Source organism: Heterostelium album (genome assembly GCF_000004825.1).
Source record: "Heterostelium album PN500 unplaced genomic scaffold PPL_scaffold5, whole genome shotgun sequence".
Classification (NCBI taxonomy): Eukaryota; Evosea; class Eumycetozoa; order Acytosteliales; family Acytosteliaceae; genus Heterostelium; species Heterostelium album.
Window position 1 is genome coordinate 197,355 of NW_008805067.1, and position 20,727 is coordinate 218,081.

Below are 20,727 nucleotides of genomic sequence, written 5' to 3' on the forward strand. Positions count from 1 at the left end.
AAGTTGTTATATAATGGTAGAGCTTGCCACTGTACGATTATTAATTCAATTAACATATGTTATTGTTTAGTCATACTTTAAAGAAATAAATCAACCATAGTTAAAAATATGATCAAAGTTGCGATCAGCTGAACTGACTGATTAATCCCCAGTGGGTAATAAGAATGAAAAGATCATTTGCAGACGTGCAAGTTTATTGTTTATAGTTTATTGTTGCGGTTGGTGGATCTATCTGGATCTAGCTAATCTGTGACTTTGATATATATTAGTCTTATCATCTGTTGTTATATGCTGTAATGGGTATAAAAGGCCAGGTGGACATATAATATGTTTGAACCATGTAATTAACTTAGGTAAGTGAATGTGATAAAACTAATACACTATTAAAGCTGTATATATATAATTATAAATATTAAAATATTAATATTCAACTATAAACTATTACTATGTATTTAACGGATTTATTATTATTAAATAGTTTAAAGTTGTTAATATTTTAATATTTATTTTTCTTAAATAATAAAACAATGTGTTGCAACACTTTATTGAATTTACTAACTCTTCATTATTAGCAATAAAAGCTTTTATAGGAGACAAATTTAGTTGATCAACTAAATTTGTTATGGATAAAAAACACTCATACGGTGGAGATACGATTAAAAATCGTATAATACAAAGATATAATGATCAAGTTTTACAACTGAAAGATTATTTCAAGACTATGGATTCGAAAATCAGGTGGTCATATTTTATGTTTGAACCATGTGATTAACTTAGGTAAGTGAATGTAATAAAAATAATACATTAGCTATTCAAGTTGTATAAAAAAATATTAATATTTTTTTAAACAAACAATTTGTTGCAATACTTCATTGAATTTATTAACCCTGATCAGCATTCATAGGTGATAAATTAACAAAATACACTATGGTTCAAATCTAAGAAATTCCAGTACCAAACGAATTAATCAGTCAGTTCATCTTTTCAAAATTTTATCATTAATAAACATTTTCAATGTTTTTTTTGAAAGTGAGCAATTTTTTTTCTCTCCATTTCTTGGAAAAAATAAACATTTTTTTATTTTAAATTAAAATTATAAAACATTTGTAACTTATTATAATTTAACATTTAATTTTATTTATTATACAAAGTGTCGTAGACAGTTGGAAAAAATTATTGTTTAATATATATTAATTAAAAACACTATTTAATATTAATATATATTTAGAAAGGATAGTCTCAAAAAAAATTAAAAAGATTGGTCATTGGAAAATTAACATTCTCCTGGTAAATGGTGTTCCTCCATTCCATAGTTGGATTCCCTGGATGTTGTTAAATTTCTGTTGTGTGAGTAATTGATATTTTGTGTTGTTGATGTTGAAAGTGAAGTTGGTTGTCTTTGTTGTTGTTGTGAATTTAAAGTTCTAATTGTTTCATTTGCTTGTTGTAATTTATCATTTAATTCAGCCTATAGTTATAGTTATTATTAAATTTAGGAAAATAGATTAATATTTTAATAACTTATCAAAAGCAATTATTTGTTTTTTCTTTTCTTTTAGAAAACATACATTTTCTTTAGTTAACTGTTGGATCTTTCTAGCTCTGATACCGTTTTGTTTGGTTACCAATGGATCAACGTGAGTTGATTGCTCTACCATTTCCTCGAGTGCCTCCACCTGGTCGTGCAACATTTGATTTTCCTCGCGCAAACGGTGTACCAATCTTAATCTGTTATTGTTGATCAAAACGTTTGCTGTTTGTTGGTTATAAAAGACAAAACAAACAAATGATTTGAGTTTTAGTGAATTTCAATCAATATGATCGAGTTAGTTAATATTTTATTATAATTTAAAAGAAATTAAAAAAAAATTAAAAAAATCAAAAATGCATTGCAAAAAAAAAAATTGATCAATGGGAAAAAAAAAAAAAAAAAAAAGTCAAACTTACCTCTTGATTGATCATGGAATGAAACTTGGGCATGCAGTTGATCATTTTCAATCTGTAGGTTCTTCATCATCTCTTCAAATTCTTTCAACTTCTTTTCCAACTCTACGATTCTTCTTCCTTGTGATTGTTGTAGTTGACTTGGTCCATTGTTACTGACTTGTTGTGGTTGTAGGACTGATTTCTGTGACGATGAGTTGTTGTTTGGTGGTGTCAAAACCTGTGTCTTTTGTTGCTTAACAGGCTGAAGTGGTTGTCTCTTTAAATCTTGAATTCCACCTGCATGACTATTTAGCTCTGAAGCATTTAAAATATTTTCTTTATATGAGTTCATTGTTTTTGTAAATTGTAAATATATTTAAAAAATTAAAATAATAATTTTTATTTTTTTTGAGAAAATTTAAATTAAATAAATATAGTAATAAAGATATATATAGGGATAAGATTTGATAAAAATAATGTGAAGATGAAAAATTGGTTTTTTTTACCGTTAATATGCAAACCACATTTGATAAAAAAAAAAAAAAAAAAATTACAAAAAAAAAATCCTTTATTTAAATTTGTGCTATTGCAAAAAAGGCGCGGATTTCATGATTGCTTATTTTTTCAGGTTGTCCAATGTCGATAATTTTGATTCGATCCGATCAATTCGCGATGATTGATCATTAATTAATATTTCTATTTTTTCAAGTTTTGCAAATATTTTTGTTAAAAGTTCATAGTTATTTATATTATTATTATTTTGATTATTATTATTATTATTTAATAGTGAAAGTGATAAAAGTGATAAATCTTTATAATCTGATTTTAGAGAAGAGGAAATAGATATATTTGGTTTGTTGTAGTTCGATTCAGCCTTAATTGCTCGTAATATAAATATAATACCGTTATCATTGGATTGTATACCTTTAATACGTATTGGAGAGGTGGAAGAAGATGTTGTTTGTTGTTTTGGTAGTTCATTGCTATCGTTGATAGTTATTGTCGATTGAAAAGTTATTAGATTATTATTGTTATTGTTTACATTGGCACAAGCAAAAGAATATAATGATATCTGATTTGATTGATTGGATGCTATTGCAAGTGTAGAAGTCTTTACATCAAATGTTATTAAATCAATCACTTTATAGTCAGATACCAATTCTGTTTGTAATGATAAATTATTATTATTATTATCACTGTTACTATGTCTAAATATATAAAGTTTAGATTTTAATGATTGTTGTTGTTGTTGTTGTTGTTCTTGTTCTTTTTTTGGATTATCATTATCTTTATCATCTTCATTACTATTATTATTATTTATTATATTTAATTGTTGTGGTTGTTGATTTTGAGTATCATTGGGTATCATAAACATTGAACTAATTAGTGATGTTTGAGATTGACGATTAAAATTTGGTATTGTTGTAATATTATTGTTATTATCTTCATTATTATTCTCTTTTAATATTGATATTAAGCTTTTATTATTATTATTATTATTATTATTACTTTTAGATAATGATAAAGAATCTAATGATATGTTATCATTATTATTGTTGTTGTTATTTATAAATATATTTATATCATCTGTAACTATAAAATAGTCATTGCTACACCATTGTATTGTTGAAAAGGAATAGGTATCTGAATTAATTGTAGTATCATTATTATTATCACTATTATCAACTTTGTACTCTACAATCTTATAGTTATTTATATTCAGAGTGATGTCTATCCATTCAATTACTTTAATTTGATTTCTAGTAATACTATATATATAATGAGGTTTAGTAAAAAATAATATTCTAATTAGTATAGTATAATAACAAAATTTTTAGATGTTATATATATTAACGATTATGCTTACATTAATAAACATTGATAGTTATTATGATTCCATTGAATATCTTTAATATTTGATTCAAACTTTAATTTTAGAGGTATTTCAAGTTGATTGGTGATTGTCAAAAGATTAGCTTTAGAGTGAGCACAAACGCCACTGTAACGGTTGTTCAACCTCAGTCTTTGATTGATTACATTATCTATTGACGTTATCGTTTTTATTTGATAGGTGATATCATTGTTATTATTATTATCATTAGAGAAGAGTGATGAATCATTATTTGATAGAAAGAATGAGAATTGTGGTGTATATCTAAAATTAATCAAAGCTTTAGTTAGTATTTAAGTTCTTTATAGAAAGACAATAATAGTACTTAAATAATAATACATACAATTGATTGATATCAATAGGTAGAGTATTATTATTATTATTAGATTTTAATAAATCAAGTATCTCTTTGAATGATTGATTATCGAATTTCAATTTGAATAGAGAGTATCTATTGTCAATATACCAAGGAAGATATGATATAGAAGTAGTAGATTGATCTCTATATTGTTGTTGTTGTTGTTGTTTGACAATGTGATCTAAATAATTGATATTACAATTGAATAGATTTATTTTTGTATCATCATTATCTGATAAACTTAAAATATATTTAATTTCATTTGTTGAAGATCTTAGATTGTCCATCATGATCACCACCTTGTTGTGCATTGAAAAAACGAATGAAGACAAAAAAAAACAAATATTATAATATATTTTTTTGTTTTAAAATTGGTACAAAATTTGTAATATTATTATTTATTATATTGTTTACGTAGGGTAATGGTAATGGTAGTTTTATAATGTAATTACTTTACTATGGTTTGTTTGGTTTGTAAATGAGATCGACAAGGAAGCTTGTTCCGTTGTTTGGTGCCGGTTTGGTAACATTCATTAGTTGTGCAATGAAATTGTATACCTCTGTATTTGGCATATTGAAATTCTTTTTACCATTCACTATATTTGGTCCGTGTGCAACGAATATCGCTCTCATATCTACAAGTCTATAAAAACAGTTGAATATTAATAAATATATAATTGATTATTATTTTAATATAAATATAATAATTTGATTTGTTTAGATACATACGTATTATTATAACCATGTTCACCATAATCAACATATGATTTAGAACCATCTAAAATAATTTGATAGCCTTCATCGACAACGGCAATCAAAGGTGCAATTCTAGTTGTACTATTATATCTATAGGCATCTGGTATTTCATCTTTAAGATAAACATTCAAATGTGGTAGATTAGCTTCTTTCAATCTATTATATGTATCGATAATAGCTCTTTTTTTTTTTTTTGAGTAGAGATGAATTATAGAGTTAGTAAAGTGTGATAACTATTTAAACGTAGCAATATTGTTATGTTTTGTTATGTCGATTACTTACTGTGGTCCTCCAACTTGATTCTCATAGACAGAGAGGATTGGTGTAGTGTCAGGTACATAGGTAGCGGTCATATCGATATATTGAGTAACATCGACTGTTTCGATGATGTTTGTCATTCCATGATCGGATAGAATGATAATGTTGGTAGTTTCGTATAGTCCATTGTCTTTTAGACCTTGTAGTAGTGTTCCAATGGCATTGTCGACCTCGACAATCGTATTGTTGACAACGAGCGATTTGACTCCACCCTTTGTCTGATGTGCAGCATTATCTACATCGTATAGATATGCCATCGTTAGATTTGGCTTTTGATTCAACTGCCAACTCAGCACCTGCGCCAGAACCGTACTGGCCGGTGTCGGCTTGAAAGGACTGACATTGTATTGCGGTACATAAGCAGCGCAACCTGGCCAGAAATAACAAGATGCATTCAAATTCTAAAAGAAAAGAAAAAGAATATTAGTAACTTTACAATTGGTAACACAATTAAAACAATCGTTAGTTATTGCTTACCGATTTTGATGCAGATTCCCAAATTGGTTCACCCCACCACCATTTTTTGTCGGTCAAACTACGTGAAAAAGTTTCGTTGAGGACCGGGTCGTAGAAGGTGTTCGATACGATACCGTGATTCTCTGGGTAGAGTCCGGTTGCTATTGAGTAGTGATTGGGGAATGTTTTCGATGGGAACTGCGGTGTCATGTAGTCCGCCCTGACGCCGGCATCGTCGCCGGTGTAAAGCGACATGATGTTCGGTGTCAGTCCCCACTCGAGATAGTCGTACCGGAAACCATCGATCGAGATGACAATGGTGGGATTGACTCTCGGTGTATTGTAGATGGGTGGTTTTACGTGATTATCGTTGTTGTCCTTGATGTGACTCCTCAGTACAAAGAAGACACTGAAAAAGATGACAAACACGACGAGCATGATCAGCAGCGTGTAGAGTGCCATTCGCACACGTTTCTGAGAGAGTTTGTTTAGGAGATAGGTGATCGTCGATGACTTGCGCGACGACGGTGATCGAAGGAATTCCACCTCGATGAACGAATGATCCTCTTTGTCTTCTTCCTCGTCGTCGTAGTCGTCGAGAATGCTCGATGAATAGGTTGGCGAGAACTCGCCACCTGAAAAAAAGAATGGATTCCGACTGGCTTCGAAATCGTTCATCTCATAGCCATCTCCATTATTAATACTGTTACTATTGTTGATATTGTTATTGTTTGTACCATTACCACCACTACTACTGTTGCTGTTGTTGTTACCATTATAATCATATGAATGGTTGTTATTGTTACTATTACTGTTATTCAACATTTTTTAGATTTGATGTGATGCGATTTGATTCGATTATGAATAGTCACTTTTAACTGACTACTTTTGTAAATCTAAAAAACTATATTTTTATTGTTATGAACTGTTCGCTAAACAATGTGAGGGATGAATTGATGATGTTGAAAATGATGATGACAAATGTCAAATCCAAAGTGATGTAGACGATCGTATCGAAGTATCACTGAATCTTTTGTTACTTTTTCTTTAAACTAATTATTTGATATCAAATAATCAAAAGTCACAACAATTATGATAGACTTTTATTTGTAATCTAATTATTCTCTTGTTATACTATTTACTACTATTATCTATTTGTATTGTGTACCACTTGTTGACAATTCTACTCAATCATCAATCAAACAATCAATAATCATCAACAACCAACAACATCAATCTAACTAATCTAATCTAACAATTCAATTTGATACTTCGATATAATGTAATTGATCAAAAAATAATGATAGATATGGTGTGGTAGTGTTATATATAATAGTGTTATATAGTTTTTACTTTGGTAGTGTTAATATTACAACATAATAATAATAATAATAATATTGAAAATCGTGTGAATGTTTGTGTTGTGCGTGTTGTTTGTTGTGTGTTTATTCAAAAGTCTGACTGCAGTGTTTGGAAAAATTAGAGCAATTTAATAACAAAAAAAAAAAAAAAAAAGACTAACTAAAATATATATAAAAATATCTACAAAACAAATTTAACAAATAATAATCAAAATTCGCAAAACAATATTAACAAATTTGCAGTTTCTTTTTTTTATTTATTTATTTATTCAACCAGTAACTTTTCCCCCACGATTTCTTTTGAAATAAAGAATTTCAAATTTTATAATATATCTCCTTGTCTGTATTTTATAATATTGATTGTGTATTGACGTTGCATATATAAATCTTAATAATTTAGTAATAATTACTAAATTTAATAAAAATATTCTTTTATTTATCATTATTAAAATAAACTATTAACATATTTGATTTATACAAACAATGAACTGTTCAGACAGTTTTTCATTAAAAATCTAAATAAAATAAAATTAATTACAAAATATATGTAGTTATTATTTTAGTTTTAAGATAAAATAACATAAATACATATATAGATTTGAGTTTTTTATATATATGAATATATATATTTATATTTCAATGTTTTCTTGCTTGTCTATTACTGTTTTCAATAATTATTTCACTTAATAAAGTAATAAAGTAAAATAAAAATCAATCTTAACAATAGTTTTATTTATTTTTAATTTTAATTTTAATTTTTTTTTTTTACAAAACTTTTTTTTCGTTTTTGCTGACAGTTCTAATTAAGTGTTCATTTCACCTTTAAATTTACTCTTATAAAACAGTAGTTAGTAACAACAGCAGTAGTAATAATGTCGAACCCAAAGATCTTTTGCATTGGAAATCCATTGTTGGATATCTCCGCACACACTGATATGGACTTCTTTAACAAGTACGATTTGAAACTTGGAAACGCTATCTTGGCTGAAGACAAACAACTCCCAATGTAAGTGTGTGAAATCATCTCATTCTCTTCTCTTATCTTCTCTTCTTCCAAACATGTTATCAATCAATAGCAATAGAATTCTATTCTATCTATTGAGATATCAAACATTTTGAAACAAAAACAAAAAAACAAAATGAAACTTTTTTGCTTACTTATTAATAACAAAAAACAACTACTACTACTACTATAACAACAATAGCTATGAAGAAGTTGTTGCAAAATACACTGTTGATTATATTCCAGGTGGAGCTGCACAAAACACTGCTCGTGTCGCTCAATGGATGTTGCCAGAGAAGCAAACTGTTTTATATACCGGTTGTGTCGGTTCCGACAAGAACGCCCAAATTCTCAGAGAAGCCAATGAGAAGAGCGGTGTCATTGCCGACTACTTTGTCGACGCAGCCACTCCAACCGGTGCCTGTGCCGTCTTGATCAACAACAACGAGCGTACCTTGTGCACTGCTTTGGGTGCCGCCAACAACTTCAAGATCACCCACCTCCAAACCCCAGAGATGCAAAAGTCGATCGAGTCTGCCCAACTCTTCTACATGGTCGGTTACTTCATGACCGTCTCACCGGAGTCTGCCATGTTGCTCGCCCAACATGCCGCCGAGCAAAACAAGGCTTTCCTCTACGGTTTGGCCGCTCCATTCTTGATTGAAGTCGACTTCTTCTTTGAGCGTGTCAAGGCTTTGTTGCCATACGTCGATATTGTTTTCGCCAACGAGTCAGAGGCTGCCTGCATCGGTAAGAAGATGGGTTGGGGTGAAGATCTCGCCGTCGTCGCCGAGAAGTTGGCCGCCTGGGAAAAGGTCAACCAAAAGCGTTCGAGAACCGTCGTTTTCACTCAGGGTGCCAACAACACTTTGGTCTACACCAACGGTAAGCTCGACCAATACTCACCAATCACTCTTCCAAAGGAGAAGATCGTCGACTTGAACGCCGCCGGTGACTCTTTCTGCGGTGGTTTCGTCGCTGCCTACTCACAAGGAAAGGAATTGAGCAAGTGTATCGAATCTGGTCACTATGCTGCCCACGAAATCATTCAACAAAATGGTTGCACTCTTCCAGCTGTTTGCAATTTCACCTTCTAAACAAAAGTCTGTCCAACCAACTTTTTAAAACCTTTTATAAATTAATAATATATATATATAATTATTTAAAACAAAACAAAAACACATTGTGATAATTATTTCTACACAAAAACAAATTGATTGATATTTATTCCAACTCGGTATTATATTATATTTATTCGTTTTTTTATTCGGTATCTGATTTAACATCACTACTCTTGGCAACTGCTTTCTTTTTTGGTGTTTTCTTTTCCTTCTCTTTTTCCTTTTCTTTCTTTTCCTTCTCTTTTTCTTCATCTTTCTTATCGTCTTTTTTCTCTGTTTTCTTTCTTGGTGTTCTCTTTTCTTCTTTCTCTTTTTCCTTTTCTTTTTCTTTCTCCTTTTCTTTCTCTTCTTCTTCCTTCTTGGTAGCTCTCTTTCTCTTTGGCTTCTCTTCTTCGGCAGCAGCTTTAGCTTCTTCCTCATCTTTTGCTGGCTCAGTTGACTTTCTCTTTGTTGATGGTCTCTTGGTGGCGGCAGCTCTCTTCTTTGGTGTCTCTGGGATGTCTGTTGGTGCTGCTACTGTTGTTGATGCTGCAACCTTTGAATCTGTAGTGCTACCATTCAATGCTGATCCATAAGCTGGAATTGAAATTGGTGTTGTAATGCTTGATAAAATCGAACTAATGTCATTTAAAGTAACTTGATCGGCACTACAAAAGTTGTTCAATAAAAAAACAAACCAATTAATATCACTTCAATCTAAAAGTAATCTTTCTCTACTACCAAATCAATACATACGTCTTTAACTTTTCACCTAAATAAAATAGATTCCACAATAAACACAATCAGTAAGACGGTATTGAGTGATAAATGTTAGCAAATTTGAAATATAAATAAATAACACTATTAATTTTCAACATATTGTACCGATTACCTACATAAGTTTTCACATTGGAATCTATGACGTGAGAAGTAATCTGAAACCTCACGAGCAAACTAAAAGAAAAAAGTTATAGAAGGTTTGTAGATAGTGATTAGCAAGCAATCCAAAGTAATAATTTGAAATATATATAATGAAATGTAAAGTAATGACATGAACATCCACCAATGTTTACTGCTGTCATCATCATTATCATGATATCATGCATACCTTTGCGTTATTTTGTAAGATATCGATACAGATCTCTTTTACTGCACTATTTGATGAACTCATTTCCTTTTTCGTTTAGACGAATAACGGTAGTCTAATTGATAATCTACAAATGAAAAATGAAACCATTGTTCGTGGTTCGATTTGTAGTTGCGAAAAACAAAAAAAATGTAATAATTTTAAATTTTTCCCATTCACTTGACAAATCAACTTATTACCCAAGTTTGTTTATCTTATTTCAATTGAAATTTGTAATAGACTAAATGTATATTAATTCTACTTATAATTTAAACCAATTTGGTTGAGATAAAGAAAAAAATATGATTTATTTGTAATTTCCTTTTTTTTTTTTTTTTTTTTTTTATTCTATACTTTCCTTTATGTATACCTAGATCCAACAAATCTATATTGACCTTAATTATAATCGGAATAAATTGAAATAGGTACTAGTTCTCTGAATGCTATGATGCTAAGTTGAGTACACTTGAAGTTGTTGTTTGAGATATCTTTGCGCTAATTGCTACACTATGCGAATTAGTCCTAACAAAAGATACAATAAACTCCCAACTGAAAAGATCTTCTCCTCAATGTTGAATAATCCAACTAGTTGCCTGAAATTTCATCTGACTATAAGGCCTTGCTTCGCCATACTCTGAACTAGCTGATGATCTAGTATTGAACTTGTTGAATACGCTATGCTCCTGTGACACAGCAAGGATTTGTAAGTAGATATGAATAGTCTATAAATATAGAGAGCAGAAAATATATAACTGTGGAGTCGGTAGGTAGTAGTAGTGATGTCATCGGCCAATGACAGTAACGCTTATAGACATATGTGCAGCGATGAATAGTTGCACTCTGTTAGAATCACACCACTTACAATATCACACTTTGAGGTTGTCTAGCCTATCGATTTGTTTGATAACTCTGACTTTAAGACTTTCTCTGTCTCTATGATTACTCGTAAGTTAACACTGAAAAAGTGAGATCTGGGATTTATTGCAACTTGACTACCACCACGTGATTTATATGAAAAATGATCTAGGATTTGAAGGAACTAATAAACATTGTAGTATGCAAAAGATAGGGATAAAAAAAAAAAATTAATCATTTTATAAATTTTGTTTTTGTTTTTGCTTCTCAAAATAAAATCAAAGTGATATGATATGATATCGACAACTAATATTTCTTTTAACCAGGCTCATCATCTAATAATTAACTTTTTTGGATGACACAAAACTTTTTTTTTTTTTTTTTTTTTTTTAAATGAGCAAAATTTTGACAAACATAAATGAAATTGACTTTTTTTCACACCTTCCACATAATTGTGTGAATTTCACACTTTTGCTTGAAAGGGTTTTTTCTATTTTTTTTAATTTATTATTTTTTTAAAATCAATGTTTTTTGATTTTTGTTTTGGTTTTATAAAGATGAGGTATTCATAATTCAATGAATAAAAAAAATTAATCAACACAACAACATAAAATCATTATTTATTTCTACAATATTTATTTCAGATTATTTATTAACAAAGAATCTTAACTCTTTTTTTTTTATTTTTTTTTTTATTAACTTTCTACTTTTTTATTATTAATTAAAAATTTAATTTATTTTGTTTGGTAAGCAATTATAATTAAAGGATAGAACAACTCACAATAATCAATAATCAAGATATTTAGATGAGACAGACATCAGATAGATACAATACAATGTGCAAACAAAGGAATTAAGATCTTTTTTTTAATCAGAAGAATAAATAAAATAAAATAAAAATTATTTGTTTATTTTTTTTTTTTTTATCATTTATATTTTTATAACTATACTATACTTCAAACTAACTATAGTTTAAAAATTACTGATATTGTATTATATAAGTTATTATCTATTTTTATATATTGACATATTTATTTGTTTAAAAAGAAATGGTATTATGTATGTGTGTTTAAGATTGACCAACCACTTACACACAATTCACTTGCACACACAACAATTCATACTTGTGTTTAAATATTATATTTTTTTTTTTTTAAATTAACAGCAGAATTTTTTATTAGTGGGTAATCAATGATTGTTTTTATCTATCACCCACACCAGCAAGCACATCCCACCACCTTTTAATTTATTTTTTCTCACCCCATATCTTTAATGCAATTTTAAGGGTTGGGTTGATTTGTGGTCATTATTATTCAATGATAAACTTAAAAACCAAACATTATTCTTTTTAAATTATATTGTTATATATATATTTATTACTTTTTTGTAGCAATACCATTGGTTTGTTGTTTTGTTTGTTTGTTTTTAGTTGTGTTGTTGTATAAAACCTCAAATTAATATCTTCTCTTTTTAATTTCATTGCATTTTTTGTATAGCTTTAAATATTAATATAAATAATAATCATAATTAAATAATAAATATAATAGATAATAATAAAATTGAATAATTATTAGAAAAATCAAAAACAGAGAAAACATAATTTTCTTAGCAAAAAACAAAACAAAAACAAAAACAAATAAATTAAAACAAAACTAACTTTATTTTATTCTTCTTTTTTTTTTTTTTTAATTCTTTATTTTTTATTTTACTTTACTTTGCTTTACTTTATAATTGGTTAATAATTATTAGATTTTACAATTTACAATCTTTTAATTTATTTTTACATTCTTTTTACTTTACAGGGTTTAATTATAACAGATTAAATCTTAAATAACTCCAATTTTTATCAACCTTCTATTTATTATTATTATTATTATTTTAAATTTCTACAATAAACATTTTAAAATCAAGATTATCCATATCGGAGCAATATGTTTAATTTGGTGAAATATCAAGGTATTTCCAGTTTGTCAAGTAGTACCAGCAGCAACAGCAGTAATATCAGTGACAGCGACAGCAATAGTAGTATCAGTAGCAGCAGCAGCAACAACAATAAAGATGAAGAGCTAATATTGGATCCTTCAGTTACACAGTTCTCCAACCAAGTCGGAGGTCACTGCGCCATTCTCTCGGTGAATGGTAAGATTTGTAAACCACTAATACAACGTGAACTTAATTTCTATTTGGCTGCCTATTTCAATGAAGCTGTGCGTCCTTTTGTCGCCGGATTCCACGGAGTTGTTGACATCCTAAAGAATCATGATTGCTCGGATCTGAACAACACCAACACCGCCACCAGCAGCAAGCCCACCAACAACGATGCTCAACTGATGAACATCGATCGTTTCCAGCCAGAGACCAATGAGATTGTTCTAACGACCAGCACCTCACCAATCAACATCAATCGACTATCGGCACTTGCTTCGCAATGCAGCAGCAGCAACAATAACAGTGGTAATCGAAGCAGAACCAGTAGCTTTGGCAGCTTCGGAAGTAGCTTTGAGCAAGACAGCTCATTGGATAGCTATCACACCGCAGCCACAGCGTCACACGACTTCCTTGTGGTGCTGCCTTCCGTACAGAAATTCATTGCCCAGTCCAAACAAAAGAAGAAAGCTCCGAAACATCCGGTCGGCACCGTTCAACAATATATATTGCTAGAGGACCTCACCAAGGGTTACAACCATCCGTGTATCGTAGATATCAAGGTGGGAACCAGACAGAAGGGTGCGATCTGTGCCAGCACGACATCGACCTCACTGGGTATAAGAATTTGTGGAATGAAAATATTTAGTGATAACATAGGAGGAAATATTATATATGATAGATTCTACGGAAGATCATTAACAGACGAGTCACTAGAATCTACATTATATCATTTCTTTTTCCATTCATCAACAGACACCTCACAAATCTATCTTGTTGATTGTATTTTAGATAAATTATTAAGTTTAAAAGGTAAAATATCATATCAAATGTAATTTATAAATTAATGAGAGAGATTATATTTTTCTTTATAAAGAAAAACCTAACATAACTAACCATTTATTCTCTTTTTGTAAATATATATATATTTTTTAGACTCTTTATGTGATAAAAATAATCAATTTTCATTTAAACTTTATTCAAGCAGTTTATTGATCATCTACGAAGGTTCACCGTCTAGTAGTAATAGTTCAATAGATATGTTTTCAGGTTCAACATCATCATCACAGTCTTTGGATGATGGTGAAATTAGCTATCCTTCACTCCTCGAAGAAAGTGATGCAGATTCTTGTATTTCCACGTCCTCCGATATAGACTCGACGATCGACTCATCGGACAATGAGGATGAAATCAACCAGAGATTGCAACCACCTTCATCGTCAGTATTGAGATCTTCATCGTCGTCGTCGTCATCGTCTTCTTCCATTAGAAACGATGTCAAGATGATTGATTTCGCTCACGCCATCAATGTTGACGACAAGCACGAAGCGTCAGAGGATGACGGTTATATATTTGGTTTAGACAACCTCGTCAAGATACTGGCCAACATTAAATTGGCTATATCTTCCTCCACTACAAACTCACCCACAATCACCTCTCAAAATAACAATTCTATTATTGTCGACAGTAGTAACAACAACAGCAGCGGCAGCAGTGGTAGCCGGTTAGCATCCAAAGTCGAAACATTATCACTTCAACATCACCAATCACCAACAACACAATCATCGCTGTACTACAACAATCACCACCACAGCAAGCAACATATTGTCCAACAACTGGAAGGTTATTAATATTGATCGACAAACAACAAACGATTATCATACAAAATCAAATCAAACCAAATCAATATCAAAAATACGATCGATGTATATTCATATATATAATATACTATTTGTGTATATAGCAGGACTTGTAACAATTAAAATCAAATCAATTCAAATCCAATCAACATTAAAATTAATCAACAAATCGAAACAGTCAAATCCAATCAACATGTATACATCATTTAAAATAGATAATAAAAGATGATATATTTTATGTATAAATTTATCTAGTATTGTTTTCTTTATTCTTATTCTTGCTCCACATACCATTTATTGATTAAAAGTTTCAAGAAGAACAAGACAACTTAATGAACATTTAACACTAACATAAAAAGTTGACAAAAGAAATGTACATTTCTTTCAAGATTTTATATTATATTTGTATTAGTTTACAAAAAAAAAAAAAAAGAGTAAAAAGTATTTACTTTTTATATTATTGAGTATTTGAAAAGAGTCACAATTGGAAGTTTATTTGTTCCCATTACACGTTAATTCCGATGGAACATTTGAAAAAAAATTTGAAATTTCATTAATGATGTTTCAAAAAAATGCATGATCAATAAGTTCGCTGATAAACACAACTATTATTTCATTTTTTTTTATTTTGTTTTATTGATTTATTTTATTTTATTATCAGTTATATCTATATATATTTTATATATTTATTTATAAAGGATATTTTAATAGATAAAAGATGTTAGGATTTGCAAATAGAGGATTGAAGAAGTTCTTGAGTTCCACTGTAACTTCCTCGACTTTTCAATCATCTAGAACATCGTTGTTCAGACAATCCAATGGATTGAGAGCATTTGGATCATCGCTAAGTAGATTCTACTCTAGTGAATCACAGGATTTGGGTGAGAGAGAATCGGATCAGTTCGATGTTGTCATCGTTGGTGCTGGTCCATCTGGTTTGTCAGCTGCCATCAGATTGAAGCAATTGGCGCAACAAGCAAACACTGATCTACGTGTATGTGTAGTAGAGAAAGGTGCTGAAGTCGGTTCACACATTCTCTCTGGTGCTGTCATCCAGCCAACTGCATTGAACGAGTTGATTCCAGATTGGAAAGAAAAAGGTGTAAGTATTAGTATTATTGGAAGCAATAACAAACATTGAATATCAATAGTTTGCTGTTAACACTAACTGTTATTGTTATTGTTATTGTTATGTTTTGTTATGTTTGTTTTAGGCACCATTAAATACACCGGTTACAGATGATAAATTCTATGTTCTAACAGAGAATCACTCGATTAGATTGCCAACACCTCGTTTCATGCATAACGAGGGTAACTATATTATCAGTTTGGGTAATTTCATAAAGTGGATGGGTCAGCAGGCAGAGGAATTGGGTGTGGAGATTTACCCGGGATTCGCTGCCTCTGAGGTGCTCTACGACGAGAAGGGTAACGTCAACGGTATCGCCACTAGCGATATGGGTATCGGTAAGGACGGTAAACCAACCTCACACTTTACACGTGGTATGGAATTGCGTGCGAAATGCACTCTCTTTGCCGAAGGTTGTCGTGGATCTCTCACCAAACAACTAATGAAAAAGTTTGATTTAAATAAGAATTGTGAACCACAAACTTATGGTCTTGGTATTAAAGAGGTAAAAATAACAATAGCCAATAACAACAATAGCAATAATATAACAACAACAACAACAATAACAACTAACCAACTTTTTCAAACATTTCCATCAAAAAAAAATACAAATTAGTTATGGCAAATCGATCCATCAAAACATAAACCAGGTTTGGCAATTCATACAGTTGGATTCCCATTGGATATGAAAACATATGGTGGTACTTTTGCCTATCATTTGGAGGATAATCTGATGGCTATTGGTTTGGTCATCGGTTTGGACTATACCAATCCATATTTGAATCCCTACCAGGAGTTCCAGAAATTCAAGCTGCATCCACTGTTGAAGCCAATGCTGGAAGGCGCCACTTGCCTTCAGTACGGAGCGAGAACAATCAATGAAGGTGGTCTCCAGTCGATTCCCGATCTGGTGGTTCCAGGTGGTGCGCTGGTCGGTTGCTCGGCCGGCTTTGTCAACGTGCCGAAAATCAAGGGAAGTCACAACGCCATGAAGACCGGTATGCTCGCCGCCGAGTCGGTGTTCGAAGAGTTGCAAAAGGACAAGGACGCCAGTGCAATCACCATCGCCAGCTACCCGCAAAAAGTGCGTGACTCCTGGGTGTGGAAGGATTTGTACGAGGTGAGAAACTACCGACCGGCTTTCCACTGGGGATTCATCCCCTGGTTTATTTTCGGTGCCATCGAGATGTATATTACACGTGGCAAGCTGCCATACACCTTGAAGCACGCCGTCAAGGACAATGAGACACTGAAGCCCGCCAGCGAGAGTCCAAAGATCGCCTACCCCAAGCCCGACGGTGTCTACACCTTTGACTTGATGACCAGTGTGTCGCGATCCGGAACCAACCACGAAGAGAACCAGCCCGCTCACTTGAAAGTACGCAACATGTCGGTGGCCGAGAAGGTCAACCGTGATAAATTCGACGGTCCCGAAGGTCGTTTCTGTCCGGCCGGTGTCTACGAGTGGATCGAGCAAGACGGTAGCGACAAGAAGAAGCTCCAGATCAACGCGCAAAACTGTCTACACTGCAAGACCTGCGACATCAAGGATCCAACTCAGAACATTGACTATACAGTTCCCGAAGGTTCTGGTGGTCCAAACTACCAAAACATGTAATCATCAACATCAACATCCTCCTCATTTTTTTCTTACAAACTAGCTAGTTGTCTCTCTCTCTCTCATTAAATAATTTAAATTAAAACTAAAACTAAAACTCCCTCTAATCTTTATTTATTTCTCATTTTCTTTATCTTCGATTGTTTTCAAGAGTTTGTCGAATGAATCGTTTAAAAGTTGATAGCTGTTGATTGAAGGTTTGTTTGAACTTGAAGATTGTGGTTTGATTTGTTGCATTAGTTGAGAGGTTTGCTCTTGATTTAGAGATGAAGCTACGATGATGTATGTGTCGAATGTCGGCTTGATCAGTGAAAGTTTCATAGTCTCCAGGGTTTGTATTACAAGATCGTTTCTTCCACACTTGACATAGATCTCCAGTAAACTATTATAGATATCGAGATCGATTTGGAACTCTTTGATCTTTGACAATCTTACAATAGATTCAATTGATTCCAACAATAGATTCTGACCAGACATTGCACCACCATTCTGATGATCATCAGACAATAGATCACAACAACCATTGAATGATGTAAATAACATTCTAAAGAGAGATTGACGAATCCCATGATTATCTATATCATATCTAAATAAAAGATAAACTAAATCTATGATTCTATGATTCTTTGAGAGTGTTTTGAAAAGATATTCATATTCCTCCGTCTCCAAACTGGTTTCTATTTGTCTTAGAGATTTACTTAGTAATTGACTATCACTCCTACTATTTTCAATCAATTCCTTTAGATTTAGTCCCTTTGATTGAAAACTATTGATTATGATATCATCATCATTTGTATTTTGTTGTTGACGCTTAGATTGATTCAATCTTTCGTTGTCCAACAAAACCATTTGATCAAGATCACTTAGTTTCTTTGTACTATAATAGTTTCTAGTGGTATTGTTGTTACTAGAAACATGATAATGATAATTATAATAACAAGAAGGTTGTTGACTTAGTAACCTATAGATTAATCTTCTACTATGTTGTGAAATCGATATCATTGTCTTATCAATCAAAAAAAAAAAACAAATATTTTAAAATGTAAAAATAATAACAATCATCTTTTTGTTTTTTTCTTTTTTTAATTACACAATCATCATTAGTGGATAGATAGATCTTCTCTCTTTAGGTTAGATGGATGAAGTGTTGTACAAAGATTTAGTAGTGTTTTTTAAGAGTAAAAGTGCTAGTATACCCAAGAAATATATAGAAACTGAAAATCAGAAATACTTTGAAGATTCCTTTGTCGTTGTAAGCAATGAATTACATCTACATAATAAAAGTAATAAATAATATAAGCATATTTTAACTTTACAATGAATAATTAAATATTTACCTATCTATCTATCTATAAGAATATGGAAAAAGATTAGTTGTTAAACATTCACAGATCCAAGAGTTATTGGAATCGCACCATCTGTCCCCTAGCTCCACAAGACATCATAGAGGTGATGTAATGAGAAAAACAATAACTGGTAAATATAATATTATATACATATATATATATAATATTAAGCTAACGAGTTATTAAATTTTAAACATAAATACTTACTCTCACCTTTTTAAACATTATTAGATAAATACTATTGGCCAAATATAAAAAAAGATATTGAAAACTATGCAAAGAATTGTGCATACTGTAGTAGAGTTATCAATGGAAAGAGAAAAGATGAATCGAGCCCTAGTAACAGTAACGATTCCAAGAAATCAAAGTTATCATCATCATCATCATCATCATCAACATCATCGACGTTAAATCAAGAGATGATCATCATCGATGACGAGAGTTTAACACTCGAAGAGATACAAGCAAATCTATTTAATCATTTTCAAAGTTTAGATAGAAATACTTTAAAAGATAATGATAATGATAATGATAATGATAATGATAATGATAATGATAATCAAGATAATATAAATAACAATAGTAAAAATAATAATCGTAGTAGTAGTAGTAATAATAACAATATAAGTAGTATAAGTAGCGGTACGAATGGTAATGGTCAACCTAGTTTAAAAATAAAGATTAACCTTCCATTTAGATCAACTTCACCACCGACATTGTCACCACCACCAACAACTTCATTATCTTCATCACCTACATTATCTTCTGCAACTGGTTCTATATCAACTGTAATAGAACAACAACAACAACAACAAAAAATAGAAAGAGATAGTAGCAATGATCACACAAAGTTTACAGAAGTTAAAGACAAGATGGTCGATATTGGAAGTCGTTTAAATCAACTGAAAGATAATATGCAAAATTCGGTAGCCAAAAGAATAGATACCATTGACTCGATCAACAAAACCATTCACGAGCTACACAATAGTTTCGATTGCATACTCAGCAAGTCATCAGAAAACGACGAAAAACTAGATACCATTGAATCTCTACTCTATGATATCCAACAACTACAAAATAAAACAATCAACAATTAGTAGTGGTACGACTACTACTGTCTGTGTATTATTTCATCACGATTCGTTTTCTTGTCGCATTTCTCTTCTTGCCACAAAAATAAAATAATTTATAATAATTCATGAATTAGAGTGAGTAAATATAACTAACTTCAATCAATAGTTTGGTAGATATTTTAATCTTAATCGATGTAAACATCAACAACATCTGAACAAACAAAAAGACAAATTAAAATCTGGTCATGTTGAAGACGACCTACCCGATATTTTTAAAAACAAAAAACAAACAAACAAACAAACAAACTTGTGTACAGGCTAGTCTGATAATTATGATCTATTTGTGGAACCAAATTTGTTTTTGATCAAACAAACGCTTGAAAATTTTTTGGAACGAAAAAAAAAGTATCTTTCTTTGTTTTTGCTTGATAACTATTTTTTTTTGTTTTTGTTCAATGAACATTTTGTAACATTAAACATTGATGAGTGATGTGATCACTCAAATCAATCAAAATTAAGCAATTTCATCACGAATTGAGATTGTTTTTGGGTATGCAAAGATTAGTTTGTATGTGTTAAGAGAGGCGTTGTTGCGAAGACGAGTCAAGTCTAAACTTGTTCGTTCT

The 20,727-nt window shown here is 31.0% G+C and overlaps 8 protein-coding genes across 8 annotated transcripts; 4 read left to right on the forward strand and 4 right to left on the reverse strand.

Annotated features, from left to right (window-relative positions):
• Positions 1 to 1,273: 1,273 nt before the first annotated feature.
• Positions 1,274 to 2,278, reverse strand: PPL_05132 (uncharacterized protein; the record flags this gene model as incomplete). The annotated part of the gene is made up of 3 exons (XM_020576028.1): positions 1,274 to 1,468; positions 1,569 to 1,753; positions 1,948 to 2,278. The coding sequence occupies 3 exons, from the start codon at positions 2,276 to 2,278 to the stop codon at positions 1,274 to 1,276; spliced, it is 711 nt and encodes a 236-aa protein (XP_020434017.1).
• Positions 2,279 to 2,542: 264 nt separating this feature from the next.
• On the reverse strand, positions 2,543 to 6,530 carry PPL_05133 (alkaline phosphatase family protein; the record flags this gene model as incomplete). Its single annotated transcript, XM_020576029.1, has 7 exons — positions 2,543 to 3,695; positions 3,794 to 4,081; positions 4,161 to 4,415; positions 4,633 to 4,818; positions 4,905 to 5,087; positions 5,214 to 5,650; positions 5,727 to 6,530. 7 exons carry the CDS (start codon positions 6,528 to 6,530, stop codon positions 2,543 to 2,545), a joined length of 3,306 nt encoding a protein of 1,101 aa, XP_020434018.1.
• Positions 6,531 to 8,001: 1,471 nt separating this feature from the next.
• On the forward strand, positions 8,002 to 9,166 carry adk (adenosine kinase; the record flags this gene model as incomplete). Its single annotated transcript, XM_020576030.1, has 2 exons — positions 8,002 to 8,072; positions 8,272 to 9,166. The coding sequence occupies 2 exons, from the start codon at positions 8,002 to 8,004 to the stop codon at positions 9,164 to 9,166; spliced, it is 966 nt and encodes a 321-aa protein (XP_020434019.1).
• Positions 9,167 to 9,332: 166 nt separating this feature from the next.
• Positions 9,333 to 10,340, reverse strand: PPL_05135 (uncharacterized protein; the record flags this gene model as incomplete). The annotated part of the gene is made up of 4 exons (XM_020576031.1): positions 9,333 to 9,837; positions 9,911 to 9,941; positions 10,066 to 10,123; positions 10,278 to 10,340. 4 exons carry the CDS (start codon positions 10,338 to 10,340, stop codon positions 9,333 to 9,335), a joined length of 657 nt encoding a protein of 218 aa, XP_020434020.1.
• Positions 10,341 to 12,199: 1,859 nt separating this feature from the next.
• I6KA (inositol polyphosphate kinase family protein) lies at positions 12,200 to 14,926 on the forward strand (the record flags this gene model as incomplete). The annotated part of the gene is made up of 3 exons (XM_020576032.1): positions 12,200 to 12,209; positions 13,062 to 14,108; positions 14,232 to 14,926. 3 exons carry the CDS (start codon positions 12,200 to 12,202, stop codon positions 14,924 to 14,926), a joined length of 1,752 nt encoding a protein of 583 aa, XP_020434021.1.
• Positions 14,927 to 15,653: 727 nt separating this feature from the next.
• etfdh (NAD(P)/FAD-dependent oxidoreductase) lies at positions 15,654 to 17,729 on the forward strand (the record flags this gene model as incomplete). Its single annotated transcript, XM_020576033.1, has 4 exons — positions 15,654 to 16,037; positions 16,150 to 16,569; positions 16,681 to 17,252; positions 17,726 to 17,729. The coding sequence occupies 4 exons, from the start codon at positions 15,654 to 15,656 to the stop codon at positions 17,727 to 17,729; spliced, it is 1,380 nt and encodes a 459-aa protein (XP_020434022.1).
• Positions 17,730 to 17,796: 67 nt separating this feature from the next.
• On the reverse strand, positions 17,797 to 18,684 carry PPL_05138 (uncharacterized protein; the record flags this gene model as incomplete). The annotated part of the gene is made up of 1 exon (XM_020576034.1): positions 17,797 to 18,684. One exon carries the CDS (start codon positions 18,682 to 18,684, stop codon positions 17,797 to 17,799), a length of 888 nt encoding a protein of 295 aa, XP_020434023.1.
• A 133-nt stretch (positions 18,685 to 18,817) lies between these two features.
• PPL_05139 (integrase zinc binding domain-containing protein) lies at positions 18,818 to 20,125 on the forward strand (the record flags this gene model as incomplete). Its single annotated transcript, XM_020576035.1, has 2 exons — positions 18,818 to 18,965; positions 19,260 to 20,125. The coding sequence occupies 2 exons, from the start codon at positions 18,818 to 18,820 to the stop codon at positions 20,123 to 20,125; spliced, it is 1,014 nt and encodes a 337-aa protein (XP_020434024.1).
• Positions 20,126 to 20,727: the final 602 nt, after the last annotated feature.